This window comes from Papilio xuthus, unplaced genomic scaffold (genome assembly GCF_000836235.2).
Source record: "Papilio xuthus unplaced genomic scaffold, Pxut_1.1 DF827777.1, whole genome shotgun sequence".
In the NCBI taxonomy this organism is placed as follows: domain Eukaryota; kingdom Metazoa; phylum Arthropoda; class Insecta; order Lepidoptera; family Papilionidae; genus Papilio; species Papilio xuthus.
In genome coordinates this window covers 3,757,117-3,778,374 of record NW_013530872.1, presented here as the reverse complement: position 1 = coordinate 3,778,374, position 21,258 = coordinate 3,757,117, and the positions used below count along the sequence as shown (strand labels likewise).

At 33.4% G+C, this 21,258-nt stretch overlaps 4 protein-coding genes across 5 annotated transcripts; 1 reads left to right on the top strand and 3 right to left on the bottom strand.

Moving 5' to 3' along the window:
- Positions 1-208: 208 nt before the first annotated feature.
- Positions 209-4,358, bottom strand: Abi (tyrosine kinase Abl). 2 transcript variants are annotated; one of them, XM_013309375.1, is made up of 10 exons: positions 4,193-4,358; positions 3,576-4,015; positions 3,198-3,386; positions 2,954-3,078; positions 2,724-2,799; positions 2,545-2,612; positions 2,189-2,308; positions 1,785-1,881; positions 819-1,008; positions 209-780 (listed from the first exon to the last, which is right to left on the bottom strand). In XM_013309375.1, the coding sequence occupies exons 2-9, from the start codon at positions 4,006-4,008 to the stop codon at positions 845-847; spliced, it is 1,272 nt and encodes a 423-aa protein (XP_013164829.1). In that variant the 5' UTR covers positions 4,009-4,015; positions 4,193-4,358; the 3' UTR covers positions 209-780; positions 819-844. The 2 variants fall into 2 exon arrangements, with proteins under 2 accessions (XP_013164829.1, XP_013164828.1); XM_013309374.1 differs by having other exon boundaries at positions 210-1,008.
- A 419-nt stretch (positions 4,359-4,777) lies between these two features.
- On the bottom strand, positions 4,778-7,707 carry Strip (striatin interacting protein). The gene has a single exon (XM_013309612.1). The coding sequence runs from the start codon at positions 7,557-7,559 to the stop codon at positions 5,100-5,102; it is 2,460 nt and encodes an 819-aa protein (XP_013165066.1). The 5' UTR covers positions 7,560-7,707; the 3' UTR covers positions 4,778-5,099.
- Positions 7,708-8,903: 1,196 nt separating this feature from the next.
- On the top strand, positions 8,904-12,034 carry LOC106115949 (uncharacterized). The gene is made up of 7 exons (XM_013309613.1): positions 8,904-9,113; positions 9,229-9,334; positions 9,735-9,938; positions 10,063-10,250; positions 10,606-10,814; positions 11,125-11,408; positions 11,873-12,034. The coding sequence occupies exons 2-7, from the start codon at positions 9,318-9,320 to the stop codon at positions 11,985-11,987; spliced, it is 1,017 nt and encodes a 338-aa protein (XP_013165067.1). The 5' UTR covers positions 8,904-9,113; positions 9,229-9,317; the 3' UTR covers positions 11,988-12,034.
- A 1,587-nt stretch (positions 12,035-13,621) lies between these two features.
- Positions 13,622-17,966, bottom strand: LOC106115567 (homeobox protein engrailed-2b). The gene is made up of 3 exons (XM_013308994.1): positions 17,483-17,966; positions 16,927-17,040; positions 13,622-13,989 (listed from the first exon to the last, which is right to left on the bottom strand). Exons 1-3 carry the CDS (start codon positions 17,964-17,966, stop codon positions 13,622-13,624), a joined length of 966 nt encoding a protein of 321 aa, XP_013164448.1.
- Between the last annotated feature and the right edge of the window lie 3,292 nt (positions 17,967-21,258).

Genomic DNA, 21,258 nt, shown 5'->3' with positions numbered 1-21,258 from the left:
CTATGTGTTCTTCACATTTATTATATTTATAAGCTTTATGTGAACTTTGAACTCATTTCTTACCTTAATTACTTAAATATTGCTGAAAAATAATGAACTTTGCATAAGAATTAATTGATTTAACATTAGCATTGGATCATAACATGTAGATAAGTACAAATAGAAGAAACATGTAATTTATAACTTATTTATTCGGAATAATAATTTTCATAACATTCTACACAGTTAACACAATATTTTGCAAGTAAACGCAATAATACCTTAATATGTTTAAACTATCTTCTATAGATACGTCTTAGATTTAAACCAGAAAAGAAATTAGTGCATAACTTGAAACAAGATGCTTCAAAGTTGCATCACCTTATAAGATTGGAATGAGGTTATACAATTTTTAGGTTTCTTTTGTACCTTTTTCTGTGTCCAACTTAATATTCTGTAATGTATCTGCAAATTATTTTTTTCAATATGGTTGACAAGTAGTAGTACTGTTGCTAGTGGTTTATCCGTCTCTTCCACAATTATAAAAAAAACTAATCATTTCACACAAAATAAAGACTGAATATTATCATAGACCTACTCCTTAAAATATTTCAAACTTGTTCTAAAGTAAATGAACTTAGATTAATAATGCTACAAAAGACATGTATTTTTAATATATTTAAATTAAATATATTTTGCAAGCAATTTCCATACCATAAGAACTTACAAATTCAAATACATCTAATTATTCCTAAAAATAGTGCATTGCTCTATGATACGTTGTTGTAGATTGACAACATGTTTCAATATTTGTTTTCGACAGTGGAAACTCAGTTATACGGAATGTTACTTTTTGCGTAGTATTTTATACGCAAGGCTCGACATAGTTGCCGGGGAAGAGTCCGGTGACGCCGTCCATGACTCCCTCCCACCAGCCATCATCGTTTTTCTTCAACACATAGATCACCGCGCTCTCCTGGAACGATAGCTCGTCCTCCTTGTCCGCATAGTAGTCGTAGATAGCTACCACTGAAATACATTTATAGTTTATTTTATTTATTTGTTATTATACTGAGTGCAATAGACACTATTACGTTAGAATTGTTATTAAACCCATTGTGGGTTTGTCCAGACATTTTGGTACTATGCAATGAAATGGACAATGTTATACAACCATTTGTAAGTTTAAATTTTATTATGCTGGAATGATAATGATTTTTTATTTTTAGAAATGTTTACATATTACATTATTGATTACTGATTTATAGATCTGACAATCTATTTTGATTAATTTTTTTTACTATGTTTTCTTTTATCGATGTATAACACAAACACAGTAAATACAAGGAATAACACGAATGGTAAACCAACACATTCACACCAATCACAATAAACATACACCAATATAATAAACATTTTTTGATACCATATTAAGGAAATCCAAGAAAAGGAGTTAAAATACATAATTTGTATTTAAAATGGTCCCTAACATGAGATAATAATCGTTTTCTTAATACACATTAGTTAATTTAAAAGTTCTAAAAAAAATATTCACTCCTAGAAACATAATAAGGTATGAAATACAGTAAAGATATAGAAAATAAAACACAAACAATTTTAAAAACAAATTTACCACATTTAAATTAGGGAAACAGTGTGGGTTTAAGACAAAATGTGTATTTTTTCTACCTTAAATCTTCGGTATTTCTGAAATGATAGGACTTGTTCTTTATTTTTTAATATTCATTTTTTTATAATTATTCAATCTATTCATTACAGCAAAAACATTATATTTAATGACTAACCTTTCTCTATATAGTTCTTGGGTACCCAGCCCGGCAGGTCCTCCTCATCTGGCACAATGGCAGGCACGGCGCTCGAATAGGGGCCTCCCATCTTACCCTGTAGTCAAAATTCAAATTATAACCAGGGAATAGTTGAATTTAATAAAAATGATCAATTTTATACATATGTTCCACTGGCTGACAATGTCATTTATCTTTATTATTATTATTTAGTTTGAAAACAGTTGAGAAAGTTTCCTCTGTCAAATCCACTTTACCTTCCTTTAGGCCTCCAGCACGCGCACTCATCAGACTGTACGAAATTACTCTTCCACTAGAGGCTGTGGTATTGCAACAGACAAGCCGACCAATTCATGCAATGATGGTTTTATGCTGATGTCTACCACTGTTAAAATTGTACGTACATGGGGATGCATGTCGTGCAGGCGATCGTGTGCGAGCTCGTCGTCCAGCGGTGGCGGCGGCAGCGGCGGAGACACCGACCCACCGCGCAGTGACGGCACACCGGATGACGACGATGCCCGCTGCACAACATTGAACAATGTTTAAATATTATTAACATCTATACACCTGCTTTATGATTCTCAGACTACAAAATTATCTAAGCTACCTATTATGGAGACAGAACATTAAAATAACATTCCCATATTTATAAAACATTCTACTGAAGGAAACCAGACGGTAAAAAAATTAATGTAATGAGAAATTAAGTGTTATTAAAATTATTATCATATATAATGTAGTAGCATTAATTACTAACATGTCCAGGTAGACTCATAGAATGTTGGCTGTGCTCTCCATCAGATCCAATCAATGGAGAAGGTGGTGCTGAAAATAAAAGAAAATTCATATTTAAAAACTAAATAAAGAACTATAACAAAGGTACATAAGAAATGATTGTAATATATTACAGGTATAAGAAATGATTGTAATACTTACGTGGCATACTTGAATGCAAGTCTTGCTGAGAATAATTGGAATTTGTCTGATGCTGATTAGGATGCACCATGCCAACCTACAAATTAAAATTTGATGTGAAATATAACTACACTCACTTTATATGGCTAGGTTATCATTTTTGCATTAATTTAATTAGCGCTTGATGCATTTTTCAATATTATACAGAACTAAATAGATTTCAATAACTGATGTAAAACTAGATATCCTACTTGTGGCTGTGCTACAGGTAGTGTTGAATATCCAGGAGGACGACGGGGATAGTTAGGCGCATAATGCGACGGCACTTGCGGCGGCGCCACCGCAGGAGGCGTGCGGTACTCACGTGACGATTTACCTATTGAACAGAAAGAACTTTTACTAAACATCTTCACTAAATTTAAAGTTTAACATAATTCAATGTCTAAAACAAAGTGACTTTGGGCTTTTTAAATCTGAAAAAAAAAACACAGTTACCAAGTGTGCCACGACCAAGAGTGCCGGTGTTAGATGCAGAAGCCGCTCGTACAGCTGCTGGTGGTGTTGGGGGTTTGGTAGTGGGAGCAGGCAAAGTGGCAGAGCCTTGTGCAGACACTGAGCGCCGCCCACGAGGTGTACCACTAGAGCCTCCATTCCAACGAGCACCATGACCAATATCATCCAGAGCTAAATAATGCAAAATAATAAACATAGAAATTGCTGATATATATCACAATTGATGCAGCATAGTATTAATAGTACAGACACTAAAGCAAATACGAAAGTTGGTAATGAAGTAACAATGTTAATTCTGGGAGATTCTTTAGGCTGCATGATAAAAACATATGAAAACTATGTTTGAAGTTATTTACTTACCTGTATAGTCAATACTCTTTCTCACATATTTTATTGGTTTCTCTGGATTAGCTGGAGCTATTATTTTATACTGTCTTGGGGTTACTTTATTGGCAGTTAAAACACCAATTTCTCTACGAGCCACTTTTTCCTTATGTATAGCCACAGTTTGAGCAATGTGGTTCATTTGTCCTTCCATTTCAGCCAATTGGATTGTTTGCTGCTCCAGCAGATGCAGGAAGTTAAATGCTAGTGTGTTTATTTGGTAAGCAACACTTGCTAAAGATTGGGTTGTGTAGTTTTTAGTGCTCTCAAGAGCTAATCTTTTATTTTCCGACTGAAAATAATTCGCTTCGCAATATTCCGCTACTCGTTCGAGATTTGTATGACTGTCTGTTAAATGTGTTCGTCCTTCAGGAATTAACGTTTGTAAAAGCGCTGCTAGCTCGGCCATTGTAAAACTATAACCAGAATATTGATATGAAGTAAGTAAATCAATAAGGAATGTATGTTATGCTCAGATTCTAAAATTCATAAAAAAAATCATTTCTAAAAATCATATTTGTTTTTTTACAAAGTTATTAAAACAAATTTTGATTACAGGATGTTGTTCGGATTGATTTAACATACGTACTTACAAGGCGGTTATCGCTTATATATGCACTTCAATTAATTATATTCACAGTAACTGCTGTTATTTTTATAATCACAAATCAATAATCTGTTTTGTGATTTAAATATATTTATATTCAACTTTTCGACTTTGCTCAATTTTTAAGTGACATTAGATTGACAGTTGACAATAAACCCCACCCAAAATCCCACAGATAAACAAATCTATTCGGAGGTAATAGAGTATAATATAAAACTAGGATCAGGAGGCCTCAACTTGAGTACTGATGATGCAAGCCCAAAACTTTTTATTTACTTTTCCCAATTTTTTATAAGAATTATTCAATTAGTGTAATATAATTTTATAAGTTTACACCACAATCCATGTCATAAAATCTTGGCCTGTTAAAGTTTGTTTTATTTATATTAATTTTTATAAATATTTTTTTAAATAAAAGACAGATTCAGCTATAATCTTCATTTAGTTTCTAAAGTTTACAAATGAATTATTATAATTTTTTAAATATTATCATTTTTAATGTTGCATCAGCACATTTTTTTGTTTCAATCCATTTTTAATCATTAAACATAACTTTCATTACTTTATTTAATGTTTTTTAATATTAAATCTAACACATATAACCAGATTTAACACAAATATTAGAAATTAGTACATAATTCTAGCTCTTAATTATGCATTTTACATTTTATGCATTTCCAATTTAAACTAATAATGTAAAGTCCTCCTAGTAATACTTACAAAAATTAAAGAGAGATCTAACAAGAATTTAACAATGACATTATAGTGGTTAAATAATGGATAATCTCACTGTATAAAAGTATCAAGTTCAAAAGCACTGCTATCAAAACACCACAATAGTTAAATTTTGAATAATAATATGTAAATATATCCTTGCATGACCTTTATAAATTTCATGTGGATAAGAGTACATCCCAGTTTATTTCATTGTTGTAGACCTCCTGTTCCAGCCATAACTCATAATTGTCTTTAAATTCTTCGTCTAACTCCACATTTGATTCTAGTACACTGTTAATATCTGTATCAACCGGAGTTAAATCAATTTCTTGTCCCCCTCCTGAACCATATCTTCTGTGGTTGAAACGGTCAACACTAGCCCTCAGTGCACATTCTTCTTCTTGAAAGTCCCATGGTCTAGCATCTACATCATTGCCAAAGGCCCAATCATCATTCAATCTATGGCGAACTTTAGAATAAATAGCACTGATAGTTTTCATATTTGTTTTCCTCCATTGCCTTCCAAGATACTTTGTTTGCATTTTTAGCAATTTCAGAACGTAAAATTGCATCAAAGCATGCCTCACTTTAAGTGTGCGTTTCAATATTGGTGCACTCTTAAATACAACAAGCATCATGATCCTTGCATTCTTCCATTTAGTTAATTTATTTAAAATTCTCAACAAATTGATACAGGAGAACACATTTCTCCATGAATAAGGTACTGATGAGTCACCAATTTCCAAACATTCCTTAGTCAATTCAGGCTGCTCTCCAATAACACAAGCAGGGAAATCAAAAATGGGTATAGTGTTTTTGGCACCGACATATGACAAAATGTCTTGATTGAAAAACTTCAAAACTAATGGCATGCAGTTAGCATAAACCAAGTGTTGTGACATGAACTCAAATTGGTAAACATGGTTAATTTTAAAATGTTTTAAAAGTAGGAGCAATATTGCAGTCACAGCTTTTACAATGATCTCTTTATGTCTATTAACATCAATACCAAGTTTCAATGATTGTAGAACAGTCACGGGCATTTCTTCAGGCAGTAGGTCAGCCATTATGTTAATAGAGTAAGTCTTGGCAGTAGATGTGGGAGCAGCTGCCAAGAGAATTTTTAAAAGGGCAATCATATACTGTGGTAAATTAGGAAGCATGGCTCTGTAGAGAATCTCAGCTTCAGTTTCTTCGACAAGCTTTTCTCCTTTTGTTAGAGGACTTCTTGCTATCTCAATTTCTCGTTCGGCTTGTACTTCAGATAGGCTGGTATACATATGTTTTTTCAATATTTCAACCCCTTCATGAATCGGTTGTGGGAGTCCAGCCACTGTCTGTCTATCACCGGGAAGTGAATAACCAACAAATTTTATTCTAACATTATCCAGAAACATATCAATATCTTTTTGACGAACTTTTGATTGCCAGGGAAGACTTCTAGGCAGAGGTGGAGGGGGTGGGGGACTGTCAAATTGTTTAAAATACATGTAGTATGGGCAGTTTTGATTTGTGTTTTGATTTTGCATATTATCAGCAGGCATAGACTGAAACTCCATTGGGTAATCTTCAGATCCATTTCCAGCTTCTTCTTTGTCTACATATATTTGCTCATCAGATTCATCAAGGGATGTTTGTTTCATAAAAGTCTGCCTACGGAGAGCCCTTTCATTTTCTTTGAGTTTTCTTTGTCCTGGGTTTTGGTTTTCCAGCATGTCAGCAGCACTAGGCGGAGGTGAACTGGCTCGCATTCCCTTTATTATTTCAAGAGTATCTTCATTAATAGGTGCCAAGCCATATAAGTCTCGTAATCTGGCTTTTCTCTCCTTTAACTCTTTTGAACCACCTAAGTAAACAAGCAAAACTTTCCACAGCAATAATAATACTTTTTTCATTGGAAAATAAGGTGTTGTTCCTGCACAAAGATGTGTTACCATACTTAATAATTTTACTGGCAACAGTTCCTCACCAAATGGTGTGCCAAGTTCTTCTTTAAAGTTTTTCACTAAACAAGCATATTCTGAATCAGGGTTCTCTTTTTCTGTTCTCATGTGTTCTGTTATTAAATACAACACAGACAAAATAACTCGAAGATTGGTAGAATCGGGAAGGGACTCTGCTATTTTTCTTGATGCCATAGCAGAACTGCTTCTAACGATTTCGAGATTCAATAATTCGATGAATGCAGCAAATGTTCCCATTTCATAGAGTGTCATGATATTAAGACGTGCCCAATGAGCTTGCTCTGCATCAGACTGCATTTCTGCCCAACAGCCCTGTGCTAAGTACAGTATACATCTAGCTGATCGCATACGAACATCACTTACTGCAACATCCAAATGCTCTAATAGTTTCATTACTACAGTACGCTGCTGCGGTAGAGTCAATCTTTGCCAACTAGGTGGGAAATTAAACTCTTCCATGATGTCTTCAAACGCTTTCACATTGAGCTGAAATTCAGGGTGCTCGGTGTAACTATAAAGTTCAGCTATTTCATTTGCTTGGGAATCGCAGTCGTCGTAAATAAAATCTAACTCCGGGCTATCCATATCGTTGACACAATCCCCTTCATCCATGGGGCGGCGTACGTCGGGCAATTTTGTGCCGCTGCGTCGACCGTTGCCGTTAGTCCCCATTGTTGGCGGTATTAATCACAATAAATGATTTATGTACATTCTAATAGTACGTAAAAGAACTTGAATTCATGTTATTATTTCCCAAAGACGTAAAACAACGAAATTAGAATCGAAGGATAAATTTTTAAATGTCAAATTGTACCATAAAGCAAAAAGGCATAGATCATAGATAACTAAATTAGATACAGAGCATGAACTTTTCCATGTTAGAAATTAAGAAACAGTGGGTGGTAAAAAATTATAAATTATAGCAAGAAAAACCAAATGAGGATAACCGAAAGACTTTAAACAATTAGACAATAATCTTATAATTATGAATGTTAAAAAAAAAAATACGTGATTAGATATGGGTACAAAATCTCGTTGTAATTCCGTTTTAACGTAATCTAAATAAGTATTGTCATGTTGTTGTTATATTGTCAGTGGTAGAATCCGCAAAAACATTTTGTTGCACGAATACACCGACTCACCTGGTGCAATACCACAACCACAGAAGATAGGCGTAAAGTGAAAGTAATTTCGCTCTTAGTCTGATGATTAAGCTCGTTGGAGACAAAATTTCATTTCTCTTTTCTTTACTCTCTCTTCGTATAAGAAAAGAATGGGAAGGGGAAGTAAATTTGTATGGGAAATCCCTTCTTTCCTCTCTTTCGATTAAAGGTAGACAACGTATCTGCATATGCGGATGTCCATTGACTTTGGTCTCATCGTTATTCTAACGAATTCAGATGACCGCTTGCTCTTTTGTCAATTCATATTCATTCATTAGTACTTATAAACTTAGGAATGCATGCTGTGGAAGGCATTAGGGCAGACTAATTGTGATGACTGTGACAAGCTATTAGTGTAATTATTGTCATTTCGTAAGAAATATTTGAAAAACCTTTAAAGGTATAAAAACTCAAATATTAGTCGAGGAAGTGAAGTACAAAGAACACCTGCATTAAATTTAATGGGTGGGGCTGGTTGGTTTGTTCTCACGTCAGACGTCGCGCGGATGACATCGAAGCATTTATAATATGTATTATAATGGATCCCCTCACCGCGTAAGGCACTTAAGAGCCGCAGGGGTGAAATTGTAGTACTTTTAATGTGATCAGATTATATGAAACCCGATTTATAAACAACGGGAAACAGTATAACGTTGTGGTCTTTAGCGATTTTGAAAAAAAAATGTTTTTCCTGTTCAGTAAGATCCAAAAAAAAACAAATTAGATCTGAAAGAAAAATGATGTTCTGAAAGTTGGAAGTATACTTTTTTAATTCATCCTTTGCCAATGCTCTCTGCAATAATAATCAATGATCCTCTGCAATAAAAATGATTTAATTAAATTTTATTCTAGTTATAAATGACATAAAATCTTATAGTAGCCACTGTTAATCCTGTTGAGTGAACATGTTACAGTTAGAAGAATGAAACAATGATGATAAAATCGGCGACGTGATATTTTCTGCTCCGTAACTCATGTAATCTTCATGATGACGGGAACTTGCATTTATTTGTCATTCTCTTGATCGTTGTGCCGTACGTGTTTAAATATGAAAAACGAAATAGTTAGCATTTTGCTATTAATATTTTCTAGAATTTTAGTGGGTCTAAAAATGCTAGACGATGAATTAAATGTTGATGATATACTACGTAATGACTTAATGCCTACGTACTTTATAGTAAATGGTGAAAATGAAAAGGAAAATTCTGCAAATGACACGCTAAATATTTTGCCTTCTGTAAATGGATCTATAGATGCTGCATTTTCTATGCTAGACTTCCACAGGTATGGACTAATTTATTTAACCCTTAACTTTGCTTGTTAATTTTGTCTTCTTTTGTTTTACGTAACATAACATTTAATATGAAACATTATTGATCTTTTTCTTTTAATGTGCTTGCATCTTATGTAAATTATACATTTCCTGGATTTATAGAAGAATTTTTGAAGAAGAAATTGAAAAAAAGATTTAATATTTTTCTAGCGTAGTTTTTTAAATGCAAGAACTATTTACGCCAGAGCCGAAGCCGTTAAGGAGCCAAAGAGCCACATGCGGCTTTGCAGCCATACTTTTTTAACCACCGAACTATACTAATTAATATTATATTATCCTAACTAGGCACAGCAAAAATAGTTGGAGACTTGCATTTATTCATTATTATTAACGGCTAAATACTTTTTTCAGAAAAATGATGAATGAATATCAATGTCGGAATTACGTCGCCGAACAAATCTTGGAAGAGATGGGCAAATCTGTAATACAAAACCGACTTGGAAAACCTTATAATTTCAATATAAAAGACGGCATTGGATTGGCCAGGTCGCAGGATTTAAGGAGTAATGTCATGAATGATATCGGTTCGGCAAATTATCAGGAATGGTTGACTAAGTATGAGCTGTATATTAAACAATTTCAAAGTCTAAGTCTAACTTTTTTAACACTAGCGCGATTTTTTTTACAATTGATGTTAAATCAAACCTAATCTAACATAATGTAAATCTTCTATTAATAGAGTTGCCGCTCTTAATGATTTATACCGACATTATAACGTGACGAAAGATTTAAGAAGAAATAACCTTTCTATATCTCCCACTCTTCAACCGCACGTGCAAGAACGAGAAGGGTATGAAGTATTTGAGGGCCACGATACACCTGCATTGACAGAGACGGACAGAACACCTTACGAGGTCTCAAAACATGGTAAGTTAACATGGTTTCATACAAAACACAACCTGCTTAATGGTGAAAGTGCTCGGAAATATGATCGGAATATCAGAAGATCGCGATTTTTCTCATCACAAATTTTCCTTTTCCTATCTCCTTATCAGTTTTTATACTTGCATACCTAGATACTACACCATATCTTCAAAAATTACCTTCTTATAAGTCCGATAAAATAAAATAAAACTAAATAAAAGACAGTTTTAGGTAGTTTTACTGCCTTGTACAGAATCGTTATTAGGCCATTAAAAGATTTCTCATACTATAACTACACTAAAAGAGACCTTACGGACTTTGAGTATGGCAATTAGAATATTGAAATATGACTTTAAAGGTGGTGGTTACGAGTATTCAGTGCCGCCGCCGCCGCCGCCTGTCTACCACTCAGCAGCGCAAGAGCCTCATGGCGTTGGTTATGAGTACGTGGCGGAGCGCGAACACCACGGCCTGGGAATCTCCGACCTCTTTGATATATCGCTAACTGGAATCGCCTTTCTGTCTTTCGGTATGTTTGTACTGCAAGTGCTGATGTGTATTACTATGGTAAGTAGAAAATATAATAAAACTCTTTAAACAAATTGCACATAGTTTTTTATCCTAATCCCCCCGTCTTTTGACGATCTGATTACCATCAAACCATACTTCTTAGATTTTCTCTACTCTTGTTAAATATTATTTAATTTTGAAAAATTTACGCTTCCTGCCTTCCATTTGGACGTGTGTGATGTAGTTTATATTCCAGTTCTCGAAAAGTCCTATAATGTACACATATAAATATACTAATAAGATCCTTCTAATCCTATCTAAAAGTAAGATGACAAAGAAATAAAATAAATTATTGATTTATTAATAGAGCGATCAACAAACCCAAGTAATGCAAATGGTGGACACCGGGGACTCGGTGAATGTGGACGATGTGTTCCGTACCAAGCGTGACGCCATACGTGACACTGAAGATAACACGCACAACGCACGGAACACGCGCAACACGCTGAAGACGCTCAACACGCTGACCCGGTACGCACTAATGGCGGTAAAACCACGCGGTACTCAATGTTTGTACCGAATGCTGTGTCTGGGTAACAAACAAGCCAGAAAGATGGAAGATACCAATCGTTACTGGCTACCTCTTTGGCAGTAAGTGTATTTAATTAAAAACTATGGTAAAATAATAGTTGTATAATGAATCAAGAGAGATTACAATCAAAATAAACGGGCCGTAAAATGTTTACAGTTGTATGATTGTTGATTACTATGTGGATATCCTTAATTGATTCCCTTTCTATACTAAAACATAAGTCGCCTTCATAAACGAAGCTGTAAGGGCAAAAGTGCATTAAGATTTTGATCTCTGGACTAGCGCAATTTTAAAAATACTTACACGAGACTATTGTAGTAACTTTTAGCAAACAGAATTTTTCAACCGATTCCAAGAGGGTGCAGTTTCTCATTTCGACTATTTCAATTTAGGTAGGAGATGAATTTGTCCCGTGGTATGGTCTTTACAGATTTGAGGGCAGCAGCAGAGGGCCCAATGACTCGGTTTATTTTATATTGCCTCAATAGCTGAATTTAAGTTTGCTTGATATGTTGTAAATCAGTGGTGGTGTGGCGTGGCTGCGTGGCGGCGGACTGGGTGCGCTGCGTGCCGCCGTACTGGGGCTGGGCGGAGCGGACTGCGAACATCTGTATTCCAAACACCATTGCCTCTCATAGAAGTATACATATTGGTAACAAAGACTGAATAATAAAACATCTATAATAATCGTGCATTAATATTGTTTTACAAAGTTTTATGATCACGTAATTAAATTTAAGAATTTGAAATAAAAGCGCATAATATTAAAGGCTATGTTTATTTATGTCGTATACAGTTTTTATGTTAATTACAGTAATATGGTAAGATTGAATTACAATAAAAATGTAATAATATATCTAAAGCAACACTTTAACAATGAATTATTTATTTATTTTAATATTAATGATATGTTTGAATACTATTATTCCACTTTACACGCGGCCCTGAATAAGAAAAAGCCATTAACTATGTGACTATTTAAAACTAACTTAATTTTTATACTCATATGTAATGTAACTATTATTAAACTTGAATAAGTTTTATAAATACTTTCGCCATTAAAAAAACTCTATAAAAGAAATAAATATTTATTACAGATATTTATCTTACTTCTTACTAATACTATGAATGCGAATATTTCATGGAGGAACGGATGGATGTTTGTTTGAAGGTATCTCCGGACCGGCTTAACGGATCTTGATGTAATTTGGCACAGATATAGACATAGCCTGAAAGAATGCATAGGCTCCTCATTTTTTTTAATTCCTCGCGGACGGATTCGCGAGCGACCGCTGGTGTATTATAATGTCAGAATAGCAAATTCACATATTTATCAATACCATGACATTAAACAAATCAAACTACTTCAGTGTTCACACCTGATAAATAGGACAAACCAACATACGAAGTGCCAAAAGTAGCGAGTTATACAATTATTATGTATATTTCACACTATAATTAAAATTGTTAACACGCCACAAATATTACGATAACATAAATACGGTGACATACTGGCGACTTATAAAATCATCAGCCATATTTAGTTTGTATTATTAAAATATTTTTTTTTAAAATGATCAGTTAAAGAGTATTATTTTATATATTACTACCGGTCTTGCGCGACTCCGTCCGCGCGGAATTAAAAGCCTAATTAGTAAACTATGTTCTTGCAGACTGTGTTCTACGTCTATGTCAAATTTCAGCCAGATCCGTTCAACCGTTCTGGAGATACCTTCAAACAAACATCCAACCATCTAAACATTCGCATTTATAATATCATTAAAAAGTAAGATTAATAACAACACGATTTAATTTATGAAAAAAAATTGACCGACATTATTGTTACAAGATTTTTAAAAATTGCAACTTTTGAATTATAATTTTGTTAATACTGTTACAATGAGATCTAATGAAATAAATGAATAAATAATGCCCTTAATTACGACCTACATTTTCTTTTATAAATTAATACATATGTATTAAATTTATATTCAATTTATATACACAAAGTATTATTCTATATTTTATGTATTCACTCTTAAAGTCTAAAATATTTGTTCGTTCTAAAAGCGTTTAGATTATAATAAAATATTGTGATTTATAACACATTTTTATGGCAAGTTTAGACATTAATTTTATTTACATTTCTTATATTATCAAGTTATTATTGAAATTAATATTTCATACTTTGCCTAATGAAACCGAATTGTGTGTATCTAAATTGACACAAGGTTAGATACATAGATAATTAGTTTGTTTTTTTTTCATTAATTTATGGCGTAGACGGTAAAGTCACTGGAGTGAATACACAACCTAGTGGAGCGTAGGCGTAAGGATTTAAAAGTGAATAAGCCTGATGACTATGCCCGAATATTTGTCCAGGAAATATACCTTGACGCTGGGCTATCTTTAAACGCGACGTTAACTGCTTCTTCCATTTCGTTCTTCTGTTTTGAAACCACGTCTTTATTTGTACTTCTGTGAGACCGAGTGCTTTAGATAGTTCCATTCTCTTGGATACGCTGAGATATTTATCCATTTTGAATTCCGCTTCGAGTCGTTCGAGTTGTTTAGCGCTGTATGCTTGTCGCGGTTTGCGTTCCGGTCCAGCTCTTCTGGGTCGTCTGTTGCTTTTGTCATCTACAAGATAAATATAGCATTACTTATCTGCTCCGAGGTTTATTTTTTATAGTCTAGTAGATGTCGTCTAAAAAGTTTTTTTAATGCCGAGCCAACGGAACGAAAAATGTGACCAATTAACATTGAACAACAAAGTTAAGTTGTCAATCTTAGTTTTCTATAACTTCGTAGCGGTTGTTGTCTAAAATATTTAGCGACACCTTAGTAATAATGTCATCGTAAAACTAGTAATATGCATATCATAAGTGTCAAAATGTTACTACGTTAAGAAAGTTCACCTTTAAATGGTAATAAAACAAGGCCCATTTACAAAGTAGCTACTCTCACTTAAGACAAATACACGGTGAACTTTTTCTCGTGTATACTAATCGGAATTGTCGCAGGTTCTCGTTAAGTGGCTATAAACACAATCAGAGTGTTTGCGCTGCGCCCGCGCAGTTTGTCGAGTCGCATGTCGTTGTCGTTGCGGAGTCAACAGAGCATTGTGGCAAGTGTATGGCCCGTGATGGCCGCGCTAACAGACCGCTAACGATTTACGTAAGCGGTATTACGATTTACAAGAACCTTTCTTATTTGAACTGGTCATAACAAAATCGATTAAAAAATATGCGTAGGTGCATTGTATTTATTTTATGCACGATGTGCATATAGGGTTTTATGTGCAGAAAGTAAAATACGTGCAAATTTAAATGAGAAAAGAGAATTAGAAATGGCTACAGAGAATTATGGTACATGAAAAACTCGGTAAAAAGCAACTAGGTGTATTTTCTTACGGTTCTTATGATTTGGTTGATGAACTTTGTGTATAAAACATGATGTGTTTTTAATGTTTTAGTCTAACAAGAGACTTAGGTATTTTAGGCGACATTCGAAGGAGCACTGTTTCATGGAAATCTATTAGGAAATTCCGCAACGCAAAGATAGTAAAATGTATTTAACAATATACGTATGATTTCCAGTGGTAACCTGTTTTGATTTCCAAAAATAAATTCTCGCATTAATTACTCGGTGGATGTATATCATACAAATATCGAAATGTCCCAGAAGGCGTAGTTGGTGTTATCTATTAAAGTGGTATCGGGCGCTGTTCTAGCTACAGATCGTTAAGGAAGTGTACAAATAGGCATTGGCTTTGTTGGTGATTATCGTCGCGGCAGCTGTTTGTCAACACCTCGGTGCGAAGTCTCGACCACCGTCACTCGTCGCGACAATTCGACGAACGTCTTCCAACTATCGCGAGAACCGCGACGTGAACCTTTTATTAGTTTTACATATTAGTGAGCTCTGACATTTTTTGACCGTTTACATTTATTTTTTTAATAAATGATTAAATTAAATAAACGATCTGTGTCTTGAAAATTCGCCAGTTTCGTAAACCTATATTTACCTTTAAATGTACAAGTTAAATATACAATTAAGATTAGGATTTGCATTTGTTGATCTTAGTTTGATATATTTTAGCGATCGATACAGCTAAAGAGACACGATATATTATTCATAATTGTGATTCGTGTGTTGAAGATACGATAACACATTGAATCGATAGGATCAGTTTTCGGTTTATAACCGGACCCCCCGCTCGGACCTCCGTACCCCCGGTTTCGGTCCCGACCGACATTCCCGGACATGGCACCCACACACTAATTTATAGCCACTGAAATGTGTTCGAGGTGCGGTCTACGCGGGCACGCAAACAAAATAACTAAAAAATCTTGTTAATCGGACTTGTCACGTATTCCAAACTACCAGTGTGGTAAGACCTTGTTATGAGTAAAGGAACTTGTCTTCTATTTTTTTTGTCATTCCAGTAGATCTTTAAAAGCAGTAAAATCTTGAAAAAATAGATGTCTAAAATGTTATAAACAACTTTAAATGCGCTACAGTCTTTTTGAAACCAAAGCGCTGTCTTCTTCAAAAACCTAACTTGTTTTGAAAATACTTCTTGAGGCAGATGATTCTACTACTAACAGTATTGCAGCATTTCTTTAGAGCTATTTGTTTGGAAGAATTAAAAAAAGGCTAATTTACGGGATGCTACGAAGCAACGAACGGCTAAGCACTTTATAAAGCAAAATATTTATATTGCTATTTAAGTAAAGTGTGTATAAACAATTATGAATATACGCGTAATTAATGAAACACGCAAATGTAAGTGAAATATGAGCGGAGAAGTGTTAGAGTTTAGGGATGATTGCGTGTGCGTTGGCGGAGTGATGCGTGAGAACAATTACACTCGTTTGTCGTCACGCAATGTTGTTACGTTTGGTTTACACTGTCGAAGCATCTATACAAAAACATTGTTATCTCTGTTATTTTCATAGCGTATGAGAGAAATGACAATATGTTTTAACACAAGTGTTACAGGTTGCTTGCAATGCTGTTGTAAAGTGGTAGCAATAATTATGAATATCTGTCTGATATACATGAAATAATGAATAGCGGATGGGCTCTCAGATTTAATGCAGGTTTGCGCTTTTTATCTGCTATACATAATGTACGCTTAAAATGGAATAAGCAAAATGCATTTTAAATATCTATATAATAATACGTGATCTACGCTTCTTTTTTTTCATTAATCCCTAAGATTTTTTTTTTATATCATAAGGTGGTAAACGAGCGAGCGGCCACCTAAAATCGCTGAAATAGCGAAGTGACCGTTGCCCATAGTCATACGCAATTGCATATGCGTTGCCTACCTTTAATCGACGGAGCAGAGGATGCACAGAAAGAAAAGATCTCAGGATTAAGATGCGGATTTAAGAAAACAACTGGTATTTATTTCTAACACTTTTCTTAACATTCATTAAAACCGCAAGTTTTTTTTAAATGACGCATTTTTGTACATATTCACATTACCGACGGTAAACGGTTACAGTACAGTATATAGTTGTCAAGGGTTAATGTGGACATAAAGTAAGACAATAGTGCAAGATTTACCATAAAAGGTGGTGGATGGTTGGTGTGTAGCGAGCCAGTGCGCGTACGCATGCCCCGCGAGCAGCTCCGCGCTGTTTAGGGCCGTTAGTTCCTGACAAGTCGATGTTGATGATACTGCAACAAAACAATATGGTAATTATATTTTGTTTTGATTTTGGTGAAAAACTATCATAAATAGTCAGAAGTAATTTATAATTTTCTACCCAAGATATTTCTCTAAAATTTTGCCTAACATAACAAGCGTAAAGTTGAGCAAAATATACAAAATTGAACACAGTAAAAATGAAAGAAAAGGTGATACGGAAAAAATAATAGATAGTTATTATAAATTTAAGGTACCAAGAAAAGTACGTATTTATTTATAGGCATTTCTTGTATAACTTTTTCATAGTTTAGGTTTTTCACGTTAATTATGCAATAATTTTCATTTATTTATAGGAAAATGGAAGAACTATAATTCATTTTTAGAATACTAATATTAAAAATGTTATCTAACACATAAAAGACAGGAGATAACTGAGATATACAATTTGCGGTATTCGGTAATGGTACGTACCATTATATTCATCAGCATTTTCTTCCGGGCTGTCACGGTTTTCTTGACTTGTAGACTTATCACCGGAAACACTGTGGTTTTTATTATTACCCAAAATATCGTCTATAAGAAAAGTTTTACTTTTAGTGTCACTTGAACTATTTAATTTGTTTCTTTCACTAAAATTCACAGTAGCACTTTTATCACGTATTGTTTTTTTAGGCACTGATTTATCAGTGTACACACCAAGATGTTGCTCGAAAAGGAAAACTCCGTCGGGTCGAACAAACGGGTTTGATAGAGTATTAAATTGTGGCGTACTATCTCTTGATGATATTCCACTGTTTTCACATAACACATCAATTGTTTCATTTTCACTATCATATTCAGTTTCCGATTCACAATCGAGTGATTCTTCTTTTTCGACAGAGAAATTATTACGTCTTTCGACAACTTTTGAATCCGAATCGTCGCATGTGCTCGATATAAAATTAATCGAGTTCATTTTAACTGATTATATAATTTTCTTCATGACTAATTTCAACTAATGATGAATGGTCATCTACCATTGAAGTTGTGAGGGTACTAAATTTTCTCTCTTCTGCGATCTCGCGCTGATAATTAGTTTCGAAAATAGGTGGCACCGGTCGAGTGTTACCGGAGGCTGTAGGTATGACCTCGCTGTGATACTCTAACGCTACTGGCTGATCAACCGATGGAGGGGACTGCGCCATCTTAAGTAGGTGGGGCCTCGAACACCGGCTGTGAAAATTCACACCTTTCTTTTATTTGATAACACGTTGTATGAGAGGTTTTTATCGCACAAAAGATCTCTAAAAGCTTATGATGAGCCCTCGGGGAGAATATCGCCTTGTTATTTTGATTGATGTCATCGATTCGAATGATTTATTTTACTGGTAATGCAATGTAACTAGTTTAGTAAAGCGATAGAAGTCAAATAGTTGTGTGCAAATTTCATTTATTATAGATGTTTTTTCTGAATAGGTATTTATTTAAATTACTTTTAATTGTTTATAACATACTTAAAAGTGACTTTCGATTTCAATGTGATATATTTTTAATAAGCTCGTGAATCAGTTGTTAAAGGGACTAATTGTTAACATGTTACTGTTGTTTTTGCAGCAGACTAAAGCTGTCGGAATTTAAATTGAAGGAGGGTATAAATTAATTTAAATTTCGATCACAAAAACAATACTAGCCACCAATTTTATGGTTGCTTTAAATATTTGTGCTTTATTATTAACTTTTAATTAATGAAACAATATAGAGTATTTGTGCTTGTGTGTGTATAGTGTAAGTGGGTATATCAATAAGTTATATTCAAAAGGAGTTCTAGGTTTCGAAGAAAATATATGTTTGGAGATCATAAACAATTTAATTTCTTTCATGCTTATAATCGTGTTAGTGGTATTCCAGAATTTAACGATTTTTTTTTTGGAAATTAACAACCAGTTGCTTTTTAAACACACAACACTTGGTTTTTTAAAAGAAAATATTGTTAATGTATAGAAATATAATTTTCCCGAACAAAACTCTTCATTATCGAAGAAGTAACTAATTTTTTAGGATTACGATTTAATGAAATGTCGAAGACCTGCGATATCGTACTTTTTTGCCATAAGACAACTTCTTTGCTAACAAGATCCCCACTTAACAGGTATCTCTGGGTTCAGAGAATGAGCCAAATTTTCACCCTTCCAACCACAAAGCTTTTATATCACGCCCTCTATAAAACTACTCTAATAAGTACAAGATTAATCAAAAAAAATCGTGAGACACACTATCCGCCATCTCGTGACTGTACTACAACAAACTCCTCTTCTAAGACTGTTCCATGGAGTCGTGTAAAATAAGACGATGTTAAACTGAACTGTCAACAGATGGCGTTGTACAAAACCAGAGTAGAAAACTCAAATTCCTAGTTCGCCTCAATTTAGAAAAAATCAATTAATAAATTTCAATGCCTAAAATAAGCCAGTTTAAAAACAACTTTTGTTAAATATGACAAAATTTCAAATTTGTATAATAAAATATAGAAAAACAAGATGATACTAATTTGTACAAAATATCCCTGTAAATTATATTATAATTAATGTCATATATAATTATCAATTGAATTTTAGGTAAATATTGCGTAGATATTACTGAAATACAAAATTTTATCACACAAAAACGCTGTAGAGAAGTCTTAAATATCTGAAACAAGCGAGACAGGTAAAAAGAAAATTAAAATCTATAATCTCTTCTCTCAATTAATCTTACGTCACAAAAAACTTGGGACAGAAAAGATTAACTTGAATTTATAGGAAAGTTATCAAACTCTAACAGTCTTTTGTTTTATAAGCATTGATAAAATTTTGGTTTATTTTTATCGAATACAGACAAACGACAATCGCTCTTATGAAAAATCATATAATTTAGAACAAATTGACATTTATTCCATGTACACCATAGCATGTGTACTAAGTTAGAAAAATGTTGCTTCATTATTTCTTGTTTTGCGTTCGACAAGTTAATATTTTTCACACAAAATGTGCTTTCTGAGATGTCCTTCTCTGCCAATATACATTATTGCGCGGGACCATAAATTATAAACTTATTGCTTTTTATTTTTAGCTTGAATATTTTTTTTTTAATACTAATTTATTATAACATTTTTATACTTAAAACAGAATACAAATGTCAATGATTAATACTCAAATGTCAAATCATCAGTTGCTGAAATATTGTGATGCGGTTGTGTTGTGTAGCAAAATTATTGACATTATTAAAAATACAATTAAAAGTGTTAAGTGATAAATAAAGTTAAAAGTGACCGTAATAGACTTCTTTTGAACTTGGAATGTTTTGTATAAGGGTAAGTGATTTTATTTATTATCATATGATATTGTTCGTGACTAAAAAGTTTCTCGTCCTTTTTTCATGCTACCTTATTCCAATAGACGGAAAATAAAAAATATTCAAATAAAAGATAAATAAAAGATATTCAAATTACACTTTAAAATATTGTTATTTTATTGTAAATTTACTATTTGATGTTCGTACTTTTGTAAGAACATTTTACTTTTCTCTATATAATACAGAACAAATTTTACTAAACATGATGCTTGAAACTGACGTAACATTTTATAGGTTATGTATATTTTAGGATATTAGATTAGATTTAGGTTATTTAAATAATATAAACATATCATATTTTGTTAAAACAAGTAAAAATCGCTACATCTTATGTTTTAAACGTTTAGCCACAGATAGGCGACATTCAGTAAATATCCCTCGAGGAATACGCGCAGATGATATCGTCGCATCGTGATCGGCACATATATCAATATTCTGCCAAAACTATATTACGAATATTATATTTAGATGTGTTAAAATTAAAAAATAAAAGCTAAAATTTTTGGTAAAATAATTTAGTAGAAATTAATTATTTTATAATATTCGACTGTATCTATTATTTCCAGCCGATTAATTGTAGCTTATATTATTTCGAATTTTAAAATAAAACAAAAATTTTATTAGTCATAAAATTGCGATAGATTCATATGTCAGTTAATTGATTCTTACTATTTTACTTAATTACATAGATTAATGGATGGATGGATGTTTGATAGAAGGTATATTCAGAACAGCTTAACGGATCTTGCAGAAATGTATAGATGTAGAGCGGTCTAGAAGAACACAAAAGCACATAATTAGTAATTAGGTCTTTGTTTAATGCCGTGCTGACGGAGTCGCGCGCGACAGCTAGTGTAGAATATACGATGGAATAAGTG

Coding starts and splice junctions, on each gene's coding strand:
- Abi (XM_013309375.1), bottom strand. CDS start 4,008: ATGGCCGAGCTAGCAGCGCTTTTACAAACGTTAATTCCTGAAGGACGA. Junction 3,079..3,197: donor TCTTGGTCGTGGCACACTTG/GTAACTGTGTTT, acceptor TCTGTTCAATAG/GTAAATCGTCACGTGAGTAC. Junction 1,009..1,784: donor CAAGAACTATATAGAGAAAG/GTTAGTCATTAA, acceptor AATGTATTTCAG/TGGTAGCTATCTACGACTAC.
- Strip (XM_013309612.1), bottom strand. CDS start 7,559: ATGGGGACTAACGGCAACGGTCGACGCAGCGGCACAAAATTGCCCGAC.
- LOC106115949 (XM_013309613.1), top strand. Junction 9,939..10,062: donor TATCAGGAATGGTTGACTAA/GTATGAGCTGTA, acceptor TTCTATTAATAG/AGTTGCCGCTCTTAATGATT. Junction 10,251..10,605: donor TTACGAGGTCTCAAAACATG/GTAAGTTAACAT, acceptor ATGACTTTAAAG/GTGGTGGTTACGAGTATTCA.
- LOC106115567 (XM_013308994.1), bottom strand. CDS start 17,966: ATGAACTCGATTAATTTTATATCGAGCACATGCGACGATTCGGATTCA. Junction 17,041..17,482: donor AAATGCTGATGAATATAATG/GTACGTACCATT, acceptor GTTTTGTTGCAG/TATCATCAACATCGACTTGT. Junction 13,990..16,926: donor ACCATCCACCACCTTTTATG/GTAAATCTTGCA, acceptor TTTATCTTGTAG/ATGACAAAAGCAACAGACGA.